At 35.6% G+C, this 19,032-nt stretch overlaps 1 protein-coding gene across 2 annotated transcripts in view; it reads left to right on the top strand.

Annotated features, from left to right (window-relative positions):
- Nucleotides 1–419: 419 nt before the first annotated feature.
- LOC143229792 (inactive tyrosine-protein kinase 7-like) overlaps nucleotides 420–19,032 on the top strand; it is a 93,687-nt gene continuing 75,074 nt past the window's right edge. Inside the window, exon 1 of one of the 2 annotated variants that reach the window (XM_076462579.1) lies at nucleotides 420–721. In XM_076462579.1, coding sequence (XP_076318694.1) covers nucleotides 673–721 — 49 coding nt within the window. In that variant the 5' untranslated portion in view covers nucleotides 420–672. The remainder of the gene's footprint in view (nucleotides 722–19,032) is intronic. The other variant, XM_076462578.1, reaches the window with a different exon arrangement.

The following is a 19,032-nucleotide window of genomic DNA, read 5'->3' as shown; positions in this document are numbered from 1 at the left end:
AATAATGATCGTGTTAAGAACATTTTTTAAAGATGTGATATAAACAACATGTTAAGATTTTTTTTTATAAATAAATATAATTAGAAACTATATTCTAAGTCATTCCTTTTGCCTTCGTTGGAATTACACGATGTGATGAACAGAAGAAACATTTATAAAAAATTAAAAATAGCCTGCTAAATAAAATTATTTTTTGCGTTCGAAATGTATCATATGCGATTAATGAAGTTATATCAATGTAAATTTGGATGTTCTATCTAATCCACCTATGTCTTTTTATACAAATTGGTGGCATTTATCTTTAATAAAATCAATAACTATAAATAAATATAATGAACATTGGACCGTAATATCAATTCAGTTTCAATAGCGCCATCTACTGGCAAGTTGTCCATTAGCGTGTTATTTTTTTGTCGCGTAGATACACAAGCACCCTCAAGCAAGTAGGTGCGGCGCCTTTGACGAACAGCATGTGCTTGCAAGCAAAACAACGCCGAATTGGCATTGTGGCGGCGTGGAGAGGTTTGGTCGCGTCGTTCATTTGGTGATGGCGACCAACTTTTCATTGGATAATCGGCAGAAATCAGTGTGAAAGATTTCAGCGTAACATACGAACGGCTTCACTTGCTGCATAATAAGAAACAAGTCTACAGTTACAACTTAAAGACAAACATGGGCGTGAATTCACATATAAAGTCATCGACCTTGTGCATGTTTTTAGGTAAGTGCCCTTGACATGAAGGAGTGCGAGATTTACAGTGTCCTGTCTACCTTCTTTTCAAACAACACTGCTAAGACTAGTTGTTACTTAACGATTTCAAGTCTCTTTCTCTTCTTTACGCAGTAATAATATTAGTATTTTCGAATGTTTTTATTCTTTTCGTTTATAGTCAGGTTAGTAGTTTCAGAAGTTGCACATCTACGCGGTGTGATGATAATTGTTGAGACGGTGTGCTTTTCCCTCAAAAACTATAGTTTTCCTTATTGTCTTTGTCTTCGAACTTTTGTTATACAAAAACGATTTTGTAACCTTTTGGGAAATTACGAAACGTATGTTGTTCAATAATTACTAGGGCCAAAACAGACCGTACTACAAAAACACGAGCTATACGATGACCATTTTTGTCTCTAACAGTAATTAATATATCTTATATATTATGTATATTATTATGTTCCTGTCAGTGATTATTATTTCTTTTATGACTCGCTTCAAATTTGGATTTGCTTATAAATATCTAAAAATACAGTTTGGATTGAATAATTTAGCCTTATTCTACAGCGTACGTTTATACTATCTGTTTTTCAATTATTTGTCAGAAGACTATACGAGCTTCACTTTGATTGTTTAGTTCTGCTTTATGGAGTAAGTTTTATGAAAACTTAAGTTGAAATGCAACAAGCATAGACTGCGTTTATTTGGTGAACTACGTCAATTGATGGGCCTGTTCCGAGACCCGGCATGGTCGGGTGGTTATGGCACTCAACTCGTAATCTCATGGTCGTGCGTTCCAATTCTCGTCACACCAACATGCTCGCCCTTTCAGCCGTGGGATGTCATAATGTGACAGTCAATCCCTAAGAGTTGGCATTGGGTGCTGATGATTAGCTAGCTGCCTTCCCTTTAGTTTTACACTGCTAAATTAGAGACGGCTAGCGCAAATAGTCATTGTGTAACTTTGCGCAAAATTAAAAAACAAACAAACCTATCTCGAGTTGGTTTTTGCTTGGCATTAGCTCGATCACGTATGTATGTGTTTTCGCTCCTTTTGAATTGTTGTTTCAGAAATTTCGGTACATTTGAGATGTCGATAAGAACAGTAATATTTTTGTTCTTCCTATAACAAACACCTAAGTTACCATATATAGCAACGGGCAACAAAATATTTCAAACTGTGTAATTTTAACAAAATTTTCCTTGTAAATGTAAGGAAGAAAAATTATAATATATTCTTACCTAAGCAAAGATAATACTTAAGATGCAGTCTGAACTCGAAAAATTTGTTTCTTAGAGCAAAGTCACACTGGACCATCTGTTATTTCCATCTCGGGGAATAGAACCTCGAATTTTAACGGAGTAAGTTCATATATTTACTGCTATCCCATCGGTTGAATATATATATATATATATATATTTAGAAAGTAATCCTTTTAATTAACGTACTAGTAAGTAGTTTTTGTTTTTTTAAATTAAAAATACCAGAACTTTTCCTTCTTAGAGGATTTGTATTAAAAAGGATAAAACTAAATCAGAGGAGTTACCACGATCTGACACACGGAGCCCGTGCCCCGATTATGCTTGGCAGTGTCCTGAATCTTCATTTAGTATTTTTAAAAATCAAAATAGAAAGCCATGATCGATGTCATACTGAAACACCGAAAATTCCCGCGTGATTGGGCCCGAATCGTTTAAACACCTGGCGACATCTCTGAACTAATTCCATTTTTAGGTTATAAACCGTAAAAATGTTATTATTAAACGATTATATGATCGTGAGATATTTTAAATATGGAAATGTTATAGTTTTACGTTATTAAGAAAAGGGGGAAAAAAAAACTCGTTCCATATAGTGAATTGTGATGCTTTGTTTATTTTGTACTGAGAAGAAACAGAACTTTGAAAAGGCACAGGTTGTGTGATGTGTTGTTCGGCATAGTAGGGAAAATATATACTTTAGACATTTGAAAAATTCTGTCATTATATACAATCGTGTAACGCTTAAGTGTCATCCACTCATGGGGGATATTTATGGAAACATAATTGGAACTTCTGAGGTTGATTTATTATTGTTTCAGACGTTTTAAAACATTTTTCAGGTAGCAGCTGGGACATATCCCCGATATTTTGTTAGTTGTTACTAGTTACTCTGTAACGTAGTTCTATACGATTTTTTGAGGAGTCTGGTAAAAACAACGGCAAAAAAACGTGTTGATATCAAAATTTGTTCATGTACGATCACGTAATAAATGTAAATCTTTTTTCCTATTGGGATCAGGAAATATAGTATATATCTGGTAACAATTTAAACAAGGATATAAAAATAATTGTTTCAAAATTATGTTTTTGGAACAAACAGAATCAACCCCTGAAACTATTTTTTACCAAGTGTAAAATTACATTGTTTTGTTATTGTTTAAACAATAAGTTATACACGTGATCTTTTATACACACTGCTTTGAAACATAATGACCAGAAATAACTATGAAATTAGATACTTTTCATGTTGTTTAACTCGGATTTTCCACAAAAATATTTAAATCCGATCAGTAAATAGTTTCTTTTTTCTTCGTTAAAGTTTTATTTGTGCCTGTTCAACGATTCCAATTTAAACCTATGTTTTAAGTTGTATCTGTAAGTAGTAACTGAAATTCAAGTAATTATAGAAATGTTATAATTGACCCAAAAATTACCTTACTCTGATCTGCTGCAAAGATTTGATATAAAATTTGCATACAAACTTGGACGTTAGTAAAAACAAAAGACCCCACCTTGAGAACAGTGAAAAAAACCAAACGTCTAAAGGGCTTGTTGTAACAGTATTTCAAAAATCTGAAACTTCATCGAGATGTTACACAGTATTTAATACAGTTCTCAGTGATGCAGGCGACGAAAATCACAGACCATCCTGGGTTCTTTGTAGTGCGGATTAACAATCTTATTGTAACTTGTGAACAGAAGTTAAATGTTCTTAAAGCGGTGCGCAACTTACTGTGTTGATGCATGTTTGTTCTGTGAAGAGTGGTTTAACTAAGACTTCAAGCTGATCTGGTTAGGGTAAAGACCCTTCAGCAAACAATGGGGTAATTCTGGGAATGCTATCAAAGTACTTGTTTCCATAAAATCCTTACTGAGTCAGTCAGCGGTGAAATGTTAAGATTACAGCTTGTCTGGTTGTGATATTTAACAACATTGTCAACGCTTAAATCTATCACGTTACTGAAATCCGTAATAACAAAGTAACTCCAAGCTTCCACTTAACGTCATAGTCTAATAACATACACACAGTTGAGAAGTGCAACTTTTGTGTAAGTGTTTCACAGTCTATTAAAATTAACACGCCTAATATTAAACCCTTCATTTGAGTGGTGTTCTTTGATGAATTCAGTTTATGAAATACATAATCAAATAGGTTTTTAACTTGATTTTAGAGAAGTTTAATCCAAGCTTGAAGGTGGAAATAAAAATTTGTACTGCCCTCAGGTTATGATTTCAGCTGATTTTTTCAGGCGAATAACAAAAACGTTTTCCTTATTTTTTATTATTTTCATACAACAATGATGAAGATTGTTTTCTTAATTGCTTTAAATATCGTTTCTATATTAATAATATGCTCACGCTGTTGCTATTGGCGAATTGAACTGGAAGTCATAACAATTTGACCAGAAATTCCCGACAGAGTTGTTTTTAATCAGTTACGTTCCGTGCGTTAATGGTCAAAAAATATTTCAGCTAATTTGAAAAAGTTATGGAACTGGTTCGCAACCACATTACAGAATTTTCTGATTATTTGATTAAAACATTAGCAATCGAGCCACGAAACCCAGATCTAGAAAGTCGTTTTATTAAATTCTGTTTCGTAATACACCGAAACCCATCAAATTACTGACCGATTAATACTCCATATTTCACCATATTGAGTGAATTAATTTTTATCAATGGAAAAAATTAAAAACCTTTCATGTGGTATCTATATAATTGTTTGTTTGTTTGTTTTTGAAATTCGCACAAAGCTACACGAGGGCTATCTGTGCTAGCCGTCCCTAATTTACCAGTGTAAGACCAGAGGGAAGGCAGCTAGTCATCACCACCCACCGCCAACTCTTGGGCTACTCTTTTACCAACGAATAGTGGGATTGACCGTCACATTATAACGCCCTCATGGCTGAAAGGGCGAGCATGTTTGGCACGACAGGGATGCGAACCCGCGACCCACAGATTACGAGTCGCACGCCTTAACACGCTTGGCCATACCGGGCCCTATGTAATTGTAATTATTACTTTTATCTGTTTAAAATACCGCAGCAAAAAATAGTGAAAATGACTCTCATATTGGTGGTGTTTTTGTTTTTAGTTATGGATCCACAAGAAATTTTGAGAATAAATTGTTTTAAAAAATGTTTTAAAGGTCATTATCAATAATTATACGGTTAAACAAAGTAAATAAAAAATATTTATATTGTGTGTGTGTCTAATATTTGTATTATGTTTCACCAGAAGTGAAATTTCAAAAGAGAATCTGTGACATAGCAGCCTTATGCATTCCTCGATTAGCCATCTGAAATGCCAAAGAAATACCATTAAGTCTCTTATAATGGTGAAGTGTATGTAATGTTTAATATGTTTTGAGTCAAAACACCACAGATAATTTATATTTCGGTTTATTAACACTGTTAAATAGAAACCTGTAAGTTAACAACAATGAACCGAGAAAAATTAAACAAAAACAACGATTGAATTCATTAAATGTACAGCATATTAGCCTAAAATTAATAATCTAGCCCGATAAAACATTGTGAAAAGTTTTAGTTGTAACAGTTACTGTTACTGAAGCGGCACTGTTGTCTGCGCACTGGGTGTGTAATGTCAGATTGGTGTTTCGTATGTAAACCGTTCTACATTGTGTAACTAATTCTATTGAAAATAAAAAAGCCAGGCGGATAGCGTTTCTATTTTTTCTGTCAGATTAAAATTTGCCAAAATGAATCAATTTTGAAAATCCGTGAACCAAATTGCTAACAGAAAAATAAATAAGTAAATAGCGTTCATTTCCCACCTTAAAGAGTATTATATTTTTGTGTTGATTAACTGAGGGGGTTTTGATCATCTAAATTTGGTTTATTTGAATAATATAGTAGCAGGAGAAAAATGACTAAAATTTAAAACGTATGTGGTATGTGGCCAAAAAAATTGATTGCCTTTGGTATGCTGCCTCAGTCTTTTATTGTTTGTCATCTGATCGTTGCAAGAAATGTAAAATTAAATAAAAACGTCATTATTAAACAATAAAATACATTACGATATCATGTTAAAACTACTTAAACAGACCTGACATGTTTTAACTCATAACGCTGTCCCCTTTTTATCGATTTCAACGTGAACTGATTTTTGTGTAAGTACGAACATAATTACAAAAATTCCAAGTTTAAAAGAAAGAAAAACTATTCAAAGATATTCGACTTCTATTTTTAATATGGATATTTGTATAGATTTATGTTATTACACTGTCTCTGTCTCGCTGCCACGGGAACATATAACGAACACACTTTACAACCTTTGATTAAGCTTCGAAAAGTGCGATACTAATCACATGTAAGTTTTGTATCATCATGAAGAAAGGATATTTGTTCTTCAGAGTTTACTCACGTAACTGATGAGTTATTAAAACACCTTTCTAATTCTTTTTGGGGGAAGGTGTGAGAAAATGAAACTGTCACGGGAGAAGTCTTCTACAAACGTGGAAATGAAAGCTTTAAACTAAAATGTCTTCGAAATCTTACTGTGATTAGGACGTACTTAATGTGACATCAGTATAAATTAGTTTGAACGTTACATAAAAGAGATTTATACGTTTTTCATGTATAATGTGAATATTGTGGTGTGTCGCCCTAGATTAAAGCCGTGGTCGTACAACGAGTGACGGACATGTTTAGCACCTATATACTTAGTTCATAGCGAATTCCCAACCATTCGAAAGCGGAATACCGTCAAACCCATTCCCCTACACACAGTCTGATCGCCTCCAAACTTCTATCTACCCAGTCATCAAGAACAGGGTTCGGCAAACTTCTTTGGAGGCGGACCGGATTAGAAATGTTTTTATGTCTTGCGGGCAAAGGCGAATAAAAAATGAAACCATGATCATACAAGGCTACGGAAACAGCTTGTTTTTTAACTACTTTAATGTTTTCATTATATGAGTATAATATACCTCCACAAACTTCCAATGAGAAATATTTTTTTTTTGGGGGGGGTGAACAAAATGTGGTCAAATTTTGTGGTTCCTCTAATCAAAACTGACTCCAAGTGACGATCAGTTAACACTGACCTATAAATAGGTTTAATATACTTCATTTTTGGAAAAGTTTTTTTTTTCACATAAATAGGTTGTGCCAAATGCAAAAACCCATCCCCGAGCAAAGGATTTGAAAGAAATATATCATTCATCTGGGAGACATTTATAAAAGTCAAGTTTTCCCTTTTGTACTTGTTTTTTAACATGTCATTTGACTGCAGGCCAATAACTTCCAGTTGAAGATCTGATGGAAGTTCCTCTACAATGCAGTCAAATGGATTTTGAAAGATTTTAGTGCTTTCGCATTTTCATTGAGATCTGAATAACGCTGTTGAAACTGTAGCTTCAGACTAGTGAGAATGTCTTGAGCGAATTCCAAAGAAAATGGATAATTTGCTTCTTGGTTAAATTTTTCACAGCATGGAAAGTGGTTGAAGTTATTTATCATTAGCTGGGAGTGAGAGAAGGTTTATTTATGTCGTAAAGCTTTCACTGCAGAGTATATGTCGCATATAAGCTCAGAATCGCCTTACAATCTAAGATTGAACTCGTTATGATGCGTCATTAAGTTAGCCGAGAATGCCAATTTCCACAACCATTCTCCGTTTGCAAGTAGCGGCTGAGCATGATTTTTCTCATTAAAAAAATGTCAGTCTCCTTCCGAAGGTCAGAAAATCGTGAGATAACTTTACCGTTACTAAGCTATCTTACAGCAGTGTGTTACAACAAATCTCTATATTAAGCTTCTATTTCTTCCAAAAATGTTCGCAACTAGCGATGATTAAGTGCATGCAATCGAATAAAATTCACTGTTGATACCACTGGTTCTGTCACACATGACAGATGATACGACTGGCTCTATCACACATGACAGATGATACGACTGGTTCTATCACACATGACAGATCTAAATGTTTTCCACAAAGTGCCTGCTGATGGTGAAACACTATAGGTTTTCTACATCCCATACTGTAAGAAGCTTTGTAGGCTTGTCCAACAAAACCTTTTCCCACACCACAAGTACGTTTTCCACCATCAGTTGTAATACACTTCAGCTGTATTCAAACCAGGTTGTACTTAATCAGTGTTTGCTCCACCTCTTTGAATATATCTTCACCAGTGGTTCTTCCATGCACGCTGCTCACAGAAACTAGTTTTACTGTCACTTCGAAGTTAGCATTAATTTCCCGAAAGAACAATAGCAACATCTAATTGTCAGACACATCTTTTGATTCATCAAGAGCCAGAGAAAACCACTGGAAATATTGTGCTTTATTGTTTAAAATGTTGTCTCCTATGTCTTCGACTCTCCTAGTTACAGTTTTTGCAGAAAGACTAATATCCATGAATAAACCTATTTTTTTTCTGGACATGCTTCTTCAGCTGTTGCTATCATACAATACGAGGTCTGTTCAAAAAATACGCGGACTGACGTCATAAAACAAAATGTACTTTATTTAGAAGTTACAGGTCTGGGACCCCTTCAAAGTACTCTCCTCCTCAACGCACACACGTATCCCAACGGTGTTTCTACTTGTTGAAACAGTCCTGGTACGCTTCTTTTGTAAAGTCCTTCAGCTCCTTCGTCGCATTTGCCTTAATCTCGGGAATCGTCTCAAATCTTCTTCCTTTCAAGGGTCTTTTGAGTTTGGGGAACAAGACAAAATCGCAAGGAGCTAGGTCAGGTGAGTAGGGGGGGGGGGGGGGGGGGTGGGGAAGAACAGTGATCGAGTGTTTGGCCAAAAACTCACGAGTTCTGAGGGCTAAATTTCGCAGCAACACGGTGCATCTTCAATTTTTAGGTCAAAATCTCGTAACAAGATCCAACTGATATCCCACACTCTTCAGGAAGCTCCCTAACAGTCAGACGTCGATTTGCCCGCACCAGGGTGTTGATTTTGTCGACGTGTGGATCGTCAGTTGACGTGGAAGGACGTCCAGGACGCTAATCATCTTCAATGGACTTTCGACCATCCTTAAAACGTTCATGCCACTTGAAACATGCCGTACGATTCATAGCAACATCACCGTAAGCCGTGTTAAGCATAGCAAAAGTTTCAGTCGCAGATTTTCCAAGTTTAACACAAAATTTCACAGCAAGTCGTTGCTCCTTCAGGTCATTCATTCTGAAATCCGCCAAACGAAAAAATCGCACTTCACTTAAAACCGCGTAGCTAATACACAAATGAAGATATCTGCAATCGGGAAATGGCGTCGTAATCAGCTGATCCGTGCGAACCTAGCGACACCAAGCGGATTCCCCTGGAACCAACTGGAGCCGCGCAATTAAAACAGTCCGCGTATTTTTTGAACAGCCCTCGTATGTAATTAATTCATCGTCAGTAAATGGTTTTCATTCCTTAGCTGGCATATAAGCTACTCTCAAACTAGCTTTAGTGCAGCTTCATTGTTAACATTTATCTTAGTGAAAAACGACTGTTGGGATAAAATACCCTGTTTCAAGGCTTCATATTTCTCATGACGTACCTTTCCTGTTTGGTGAGAATAGTGAGATGAATGTTGCGTTCGGTAATGTCTTCGTGTATTGTATTCCTTTAGCACTGAAGTAGCCTCACTGCAAGTTACACACAATACTTTGTTGTTTTTAAGTTACAAAATATTCCACTCTCCAATGTTCTTTAAAGAAGCGAGATTCAGAGTCAATTTTCTGCCTGTTTTCTTGTGACATTATGAATGATGGATAACCGCAAGCACAAAATATATGTAAATTAGAAAAGTTATTAAAGCAGTTTTGCAAAAAGGTTTTCTAAACAAAATAATTGACCACTTTAAAAACTAGTGATTAAAAATATTTCTTATAAGAAACAATGAAAAATTAGTTTATATAGGAAATAATTATGAAATGATCCACAACTTTAAAAAAAATTTCAACCAAATAGTATTTTGAACTTGCCCATAGATTGTTTGTTTTTGAATTTCATGCAAAACTACACGAGAGCTATCTGCACTAGCCGTCACTAATTTAGAAGTGTAAGACTAGAGGAAAGGCAGCTAGTCATCACCACCCACCGCCAACTCTATTACCAACGAATAGTGGGACTGACTATCATAGTATAACGCCCCCATAGTTGAAAGGGCGAGCATGTTTGGTGTGATGGGGATTCGGACCCGCGACCCTCAGATTACGAGTCGAACGCCTTAAACCACTTGGCTGTATTTTCTTTATCGAGCGCAACCATAACAGATGAAAAGTACGATGAAACTTCCGCCATAAGTCTGCCCACTGGCTAGCAACAAAATTAGTGCACTCAGTTACTAAAAAATGCATGAACATGTCTAGTATTGTGATATGATGAGTGAATGAATATTGTAGCATAAGATTGTTCCTAAATTTTTTAATTTTTTTTAAAACTGTGTCAGAACTTTTATTCAGCTAATAATATTGTTACTTACTGGTAAACAGTCCACAAACACACGAAAAAACACAATATAACAGAGGTTGTTTGAACAGCATCGACACAGACAGAATGTAACAAACACTGAACGAGTGCAGAACTTGTTAACGAGACAGCGTCTGACGACACTAAGCTGCTTGTTTTGTCCTACTAGCAGCCCACTACGCAGTTTATCACAGAAAACACTTTAGTTAGCATTTAATGACGTAAAAATCGGTATGTGGTATGCAGTGAAGGGTTAAAACATTTTTAGCTATAAAACATTGATTAATTTGAGGCCACTGCAAAAATGAGACTTTTGTTCTATTTATCGATACTGAATTTTATTGTTCGCTAATTAAAGATTGATAACGAAAACAATTAAGTTTAGTATGAAACGCCACATATTCAATGAAGTTAGCGAGCCGGATGAAATGAGACCGCGGGTCGTAGTTTGCCGACCACTGATCTGGAAAGTGAAGGCTAACAAGCTGACGTATGCCTTACATAGCAGAGCTAATCCACAGATATGTTGAGAAGAGAAAAAACAAATTACAGAATAACTGTAATGAAAGTACTCAGCTTTTGAAGTTTGTTACTGTATCTGATGAGGCCTGGATGTATTTAAACGAATGCGATGACAAAAGGCTACTTGCTGGCAGCCACGAGAATCGAAATGATTATTGTGCTTTTACCTGTTTTGAACTTTTGCTGAACGTTGATCGGCCCCGTGTAACTTTGCGTCTTCCCTCTAGTCTATCATCGTCATCATTCACCGTCAAATATTTGACTACTCTCGTACCCATTGACCATGACAATATACACTTCCATGACTGAAAGGGAAAGCGTCTTTGGTAGGACAGTGATTAGAACCCACGACCCTCAAATTGCTAGTCGAGCGTCCTAGTCATCTGGCCATACTGGTTTACTTTTTTTGTTTAATGGAAAAATTAAAGTCGTATGAATTACAAAACATAGGTAAACTACTTGCTCGTATCATGCATGCGCATTAGTATCAAAATAAAATTATCTTATCGTAACAGCTTTGAAAATCAAACTGCTGTTTATGTTATCCACTTTTCCAACATATCTGTGGCGTCAACTGAATTACCATCCAAGTTTAAAATTTGTTTGAAGTCAACAGATCATTACTGTGGAGAGTCAATAAAATGTTTATTAGGATGTGTGGTCTGAATTTTTTTATAATGAACATTTTTATGCTGAATAGCACTGAATAATTATAGAATAGTTTTTATTAGAAATGTGGAACCCGAAACGATTAATTTACCTAGGTACGGCATGGCCAGATAGGTTAAGGCGTTCAACTCGTAATCTGAGGGTCGCGGGTCCGAATCCCCATCACACCAAACATGCTCGCCCTTTCAGTCGTGGGGGCGTTATAATGTGACGGTCAATCTCACTATTCGTTGGTAAAAGAGTAGCCCATGAGTTGGCGGTGGGTGATGATGACTAGCTGCCTTCCCTCTAGTCTTACACTGCTAAATTGGGGACGGCTAGCGCAGATAGCCCTCGTGTAGCTTTGTGCGAAATTCAAAAAAACAAACATATCACCATAATAAAGTATAATAAATGGTTTAATAAGAATTAAATAGAATGAATGATATGAATTTAAATAACATCTGTAAACAGAAAAATGTAAATATCTCAATCACACATATCATAAATAAATTTCTTCAGTGCTCTATAATTCTTGCTTATTGTATGTTTGTGTGTAAGCGATTCACATTCATTTTTCGTTTAAGCTTTATGAAGTAATGAAATATTTGCACTTTCTATTATTATGTGATAAGTACGTTAGAAATACAACAAAAGTTTACTGTACAATAGAAATATATCGTGGTAACGTTTTCCTGAATCTAAACTTATTTTGAGATGGGACGGGTATGGCTAAGTTGTTTATGTATCGAAGCTGTGAAGTAAATATTCATAATTCGCGTCAATGTTAAAATCCTCTCTGCACTTTGAGATTGTAGGTGTGCTATAAAGTAACTGTCAAATCTAGCTATTCAGTCAGGACACGAATTGATGATAGTGTCAATTAGCTTCCTTTCTTCTTGCATAACAGTTTAAGACTAAGACAGCTGTGCACTAATGGCATTTTATACGGCTTTGTGGAAAATTTTGAAACAAAACCGATGAAATTCAGCTGCTGTGCGTTGTTATAGGTAACGTTCAGTCCGTATGAACCACTTTGTTATTTCTGCTACGAATAGAAGGTTCAGTTGTTTTTTTTTTCACTTATTAGCTTTAAAGCGTAAGAAAGTTAGAGGAAACTTGGTTCAAGTTTTCCAATAATTTTACTGTACATAATCGAATGAAAAATTTTCAAAATACAAATGTTAGTATTTGTAGTAATTAGTTTAAACTTTGACAGTTAAGTGAGTACTTGTTATTCGAGGCGATATATATATTTTTTTAGTTACGAGTTTTAAACATGTAGAATTATTTACCTGGTGATATATCATTGGCTTTTAGTAAGACTTAGAAATTGATAAGGACGTAGATATCAAAATAAATATTCAAGTGAGCAACTTGTGTGTGGAAGACGTTATGCTTAGATGATAAATTGACAAACAATGACTTATAAGACTAATGAAGCGGTTTACGTTTCAACAAAACTTGTTTGTCTCCTTCAGTTATTACAACTGGTGGCGTTTCTGATAATAATAATAATAAATGTTTGTGTATATTGAAATCAGGAACATCATATTATCTATTACGAATGAGGCGTTAATGAACTATTTTTAGATAATACACACATGCGTTAATATATGTGTAATCTGTAAATCGCTGTCATCAATGGTCTATATTTTACGCTCAAAATTACAGAATATAATCGGATTAAAAAAGAACTGATAAATTTAGGACACAGAATGATATACACAACAGGAATGACTTGTAAAATATCGATCCTGTAAATCTGGTTAAAACTGTTTTTCGTACATGTATGTTCCGGATTTGTGGAAATCCCAAGTGGTCGTTCCACACACTTTACCGTGCAACGCCCTTGCCACTATAAAACAATGCGCAGATAGAATAGCAGAGACGTTATCTGAAAAAAGCGAACAACTTACGTTTATGTGTTACGTAAATTTACAAAAAACAGTCGCCCAGAAACACTCGCTATTATACAAAAACATCTGATGAAATGTTGATGAAAATGCTCGTCACTTTCTTAGAAAACATATGGCTGTTGTTACACATATAAAAGTTTGTCGTCGCTTTCTTATGAAACACGTCTGTTGTTAGATTTGTAAAAATTGGTCGTTGCTTTCTTAGGAAATATGTCTATTGTTAGGTGTGTAACGGTTGTTCCTCGCTTTCATAGGAAATATTGTTGTTGTTAGATTTTTAACAATTAGTCGTCGCTTTCTCAGGAAACATGTTTATTACCGTGTTTCTCCGATAATAAGACCTACCCATAAAATAAGACCTAGTGTGATTTTTGGGGATAGTTTTAATATAAGCCCTGCCCTTAAGTTAAGCCCTAGTTAAGAGTGGCAGGAAGAGGAAATAAAAAAATTAATTTATTAATTAGTTTAATAGTTAGTTAATTAGTTTGTTTAAGTATTAATCAGTTAGTTTAATAGTTTAATAATAGTTTATTTTAAATGGTTAGTTTAATAGTTTTACTTTGTAACTTCATTTTTTTAATATATCAAAATAAGACATCCCCCAAAAATAAGCCCTAGTGTCATATTTTGGAGTGAAAATTAATATAAGCCCTGTCTTATTTTCGGAGAAACACGGTATTACATTTGTAACAATTGGTCGTTGCTTTCTTTAGAAACAAAGGTTTATTATTAGATTTGTAACAATTGGTCGTCGTTTTCTTAGAAAACATGTTTATTATTAAATTTGTAAAAATTGGTCGTTGCTTTTTTAGCAAAGAAAGGTTTATTGTTAGATTTGTAACAATTGGTCGTTGCTTTCGTAACAAACAAAGGTTTATTGTTAGATTTGTAACAATTGGTCGTCACTGCCTTGATAGAAGTAATGATTGAAAAATTACGTTTGCTTTTTCTCACAGCATATGATCGCTTATCTTTGTTGAAAAGTAAGGTTACTAAAAAAGATAAGTTAGTTTTAATGTATGTATTTTTAATAGCCTGTGTACACTAACTGGAAAACATAGGGGTACGTATGAGGTTCTTTGCCCAGTGTGTTAGGTGCCTTTGCTATGGTATTGTACTTACTGAACACTGTCAAACTCTCAACAAAGTATGAGTCGATAAAAAAACCCATATGCTTTGTGAGTTACAGAAGCCAATTGACAGAGAAAGTAATGACAAGCGACCGAACAGTTTCAAAATTAGGAACTGAAGTCGAAACGGAGAAAGTGTTTTCCAGAAAGTTTTCTTCCATAATATTGCCCATACGTTGTTATTATGGCTAAGCCACGTTTTTGTTTTCTACTGCATCACCAACGTTGTTAATGTCGCTCGAGATCTAAGGTGCTTGAAGAGTATTACAGTGTCAATCATATCGTATAGCTTACGGATGGTATGAAGAAAGAAAACGCGTTTGTTGTTTCATATCACGTCCACCTCTGGTTATGAGGGAAGAATCAGTCAGCTTAGCTCTCAGACAGTACAAGGATTTGTTCCCACGAAACAGATTCGTCATTCTTGTTGATGTTCCATGAAACACCGGGTGAATCACCTGTGTAATGTACAGAGATTGTGATAAGTATCGCTACGAAACAAGCTGAAGAGATCAGAGTACACGTTCGCTTTTATGTTCTAGTGCAATACCTGTTTGCTCAAAAAATGGTGGATGAAAGTGCTTTGTGTTATATTTGTGTGTATGTATAGAATTGTTGTAAATTATTTTTTAATCTTACAAATTATTGCTTGTTCTGTATTACTGTCCTTACCGCATTTGCTGAATGTTGTTATAGTTAGATTTAATACCAGAATACACTAAGAAATGTAAAGTAATAAGAAGGACACGTAAATACATTAGTACATATATATCGTTCTTGGTAAATCAAGAATTTAACATCTGTTACACAAGCCAACCCATCGTCTTTTAGTACTGAGGCTAGAATGACCACCAGGGGGATCATTATGGAAACCGGTGATTTAGGTTTATTTCAATTGTTCTTGATAAATGAAAGCCTGAAAGCGGTGCACACATACACAAAAAAAAAAAAAACAAGTAAATATTAATGAAAACATGAGTTGGCGAAATCTATGCGGAGTATCCTGTGGTAGTACCATACTGTACATTATACCATCCTCATAATTACAGTAATCAGTAATCCGATTCAGCTAGAACGTCAAATTGACTTAGATGTCTTCGAATAAATTCTTCCCTCATCCAACTTGGACCCACGGTTTACCCTAATCACTAAACTTAAACATTAGATTCACAAACACATCTAGAACATTTCAAGCAAGTTTCATTGCTACATCATTTTAGTGTACAAGTCAACATCTCCACACTGGCCTGGTTCAGCGACAGAGGCTTCGAAAACAGCTTCAAACGTCTTCTTTTTTATCTAATCAAAAGAACCCAAACATTTCCAAAAGGCCTTTTTTTTTCTCTTAAATCTACATCAAGATACCAGACTGGATCTTATGGCAGGTGCTAAGAAAGAATGGTTAGGATCTTTTGCTTATGGCTACAAACGAGGCATAATAGATAGTGTGGTGAACTGTAAATCAGAGGATTATTGATTCGCGTCTCGTAGCCGCGAAAATCGCTCTCCGTACTTTGATGCTGTGTGTGCGTTAAAAGAGTGACAATCAAATGTCACTATTCGATTGAAGTAACCCAAAGTTAGCGGTGGGTGCTGTTGAGTAGCTATCTTCTAATAATTCAAAATCAAGCTAGCATAGATAGGCCTGTCGCGCTTTCCCACGACTACTGGAAAAAACTAACAAATATTGATAAGGAAATATAAAGCAGAGACAAGGCTTCACAAATAACTACATATCATATGTTATTTTACGTTATATATATGGAAACTTATTTGTTTATTTTACAGTTTTGACGCCTGAGGTACGAAATTTGTCAGGCTGATTCAGGGTAGCCCTGGATATGTCCTTATGTATACAGCATAATCCCACCCTCTCTTTACTTATTTGCAGTAAAAAAGGGGTAGAAAACGCACACCAAAGGCTAACCTGGTATTATAGAGTAGTGGACTAAACTTGGCATACCTTTCGGGTACCACGGGAAGGTGTCCTAAAGTTGTTTGTTTTGTTGTGTGTGTTGTTTTTTTTCGGTGAGGGATGCATGATATGGACTTCCTTTGGGTACTTTTAGAAGTTGAGATAAATTGGTAAGTTGGTCGGTACACTGGAGCCTCTGTGAATCATGAGGGGTCCTTTGCACCCGTAAAGGAGAGAGAATGTTTTATGCTGGATAGTTAAAAGGAAGGAACGTTTATAGGTATACGTTTGAAGGCTTATAACGCTGTTGTTTATTTATAGCATGTAAATTTAGCAATAGAAGAAGGAAGTTTTTGTTGGTCAAAAATTAAACACCGAGGAACTGCTGGTTGCGAATAAGCGTTAAATTCAGTGCAGTGCACGATTGTTTGTTTGTTTGTTTTGAATTTCGCGCAAAGCTACACGAGGGTTATCTGCGCTAGCCGTCCCTAATTTAGCAGTGTAAGACTAGATGGAAGACAGCTAGTCATCACCACCTACTGCTAACACTTGGGCTACTCTTTTACCAACGAATAGTGGGATTGACCGTCATATTATAACCCCCTACGGCTGAAAGGGTGAGCATGTTTGGTGCGACGGGGATTCGAACCCATGACCCTCAGATTACCAGTCGAACCCCTTAACACACCTGGCCATCCCGGGCCCTGCACGACTGAAACCATAGAATTCTGAACACAAGGATAACTCCCCAGTCAGTGTTATACATTTAGCGCGTGGTTCCTTTTACTTAAGTGATAACTAGACGATTTGAGATAAGTTGATGAGAGCTAAATTTTGATAACTGAAGGTTATCGGTGCTGCATTCGTAACGATAAACATATGTAAAATAATAGTGCTTACAGATTTCAAGTTATGTTTTTGTTTTAATGCAAAGCCATTTAATGGGATGACTGTGTTTTGGCCGCTGCAGGAATTGAACCCTGGTTTTGGGCGTTGAAAAGCCATGAAACTTACCGCTGAACTACGGAGTGGTCGAGTTACGAACCATTAATGTATTTTTACACCGCTTTCCAGAATGCTTTCATATTCACTGTTTTACTGTCGGCGTAAAAGTGGAATGTTGCTTTCTTATCATACGGAATGTTTAATTTTAACTTTTTCACTTCATACGATTATCATAAATGTTAATCACATTAATTCATTTTATTGATTTTGCCGTAAATCTATAGGCGTGGCACCTAGAAACCCATAAAACTACTCTGAAAAAGTCTTTGGTTTGCTGTACTTCTCTGTGTGATCGGGGCCACAGAAAGTATGACGTCAGTATACGAAAATTCCGAAGCATGTTTCTAATTAGCTGAAAATGGCGTATCTAAATTCACAAGATTTTTTACTGATGTAAAATGCAATGAAAGGTGTGCCAATAATATGCAAACTATCAGTGATTGCATTTGTTTTCTTCAGGAAATAAATATCTTTCAGAGGTATAGGAGGCAAATTAATAGTTAGGGTGCGAGGTTTATTTGATCGAACGATGCGAAGGAATATGCTCTATGGGCACGCCCATTACAGCCGGGATGAACCAGGGCTTGTTTTAGGGCCCTTGAATTCTGGATAAAATATAAAATATTATGTATTATTCTGCCTCTTCTGAGAATAATATTCTTGAGTTTGATGGGTAGTTTCAAAAGTAGGGCATTATAGTTTCCCCACTTCCAACCATTGTCATTTACTTTTAAATAAACACCTGCTAAGCAAAAGATAGTCAAAGGTAATAAACATAGTAGTTATTCAAAGAAAACACAGTTGTGTTTCTTTTCTCTAAAGGGTTTGTTTGAACTTAAGCATAAAGCAACACAATGGGCTATCAGTGCTTTACCCACTACGAGTATCAAAACTCACTCTCTAATGTTGTAAGTTCGCAGACGTAGAACGGCCCGGCATGGCCAGGTGTGTTAGAGCGTTCGACTAGTAATCTGAGGGTCGCGGGTTCGAATCCCGGTCGCACCAAAAATGCTCGCCCTTTCAGCCGGGGGCGTTATAATGTGACTGTCAGTCCCACTATTCGTTGGTAAAAGAGTAGCCCAAGAGTTGACGGTGGGTGGTGATGACTAGCTGCCTTCCCTCTACTTTTACACTGTTAAATTAGGGACGGCTAGTACAGATAACCCTCGAGTAGCTTTGTACGAAATTCAAAAACAACAAAAAAAAAAAACAATCGCAGATATAGCGTTCTCTTCTATCTGTGTATTATTTTCAAATGTAACGCATATTGGGAATTAAGATTTAAAGAAACTTTTAACTGTGTAATCAAAAGAATGTTATGTTTTCAAAGATGTCTCTTACTGGCGCTCGAGGTATGTATACATACTATCATAAATTCAGGATAAATACTTAAAACATAGCGATGTCATGTTCATATATTATATTAATTCACATTGTAAATTTATTTGTTTATTTATGTGTGAACTTCTTCCACAGTTTTCG

Source organism: Tachypleus tridentatus, chromosome 10, assembly GCF_004210375.1.
Source record: "Tachypleus tridentatus isolate NWPU-2018 chromosome 10, ASM421037v1, whole genome shotgun sequence".
Classification (NCBI taxonomy): Eukaryota; Metazoa; Arthropoda; class Merostomata; order Xiphosura; family Limulidae; genus Tachypleus; species Tachypleus tridentatus.
Note: the sequence above shows the minus strand (reverse complement) of the source record. Positions and strands in the feature narration are given on the sequence as shown.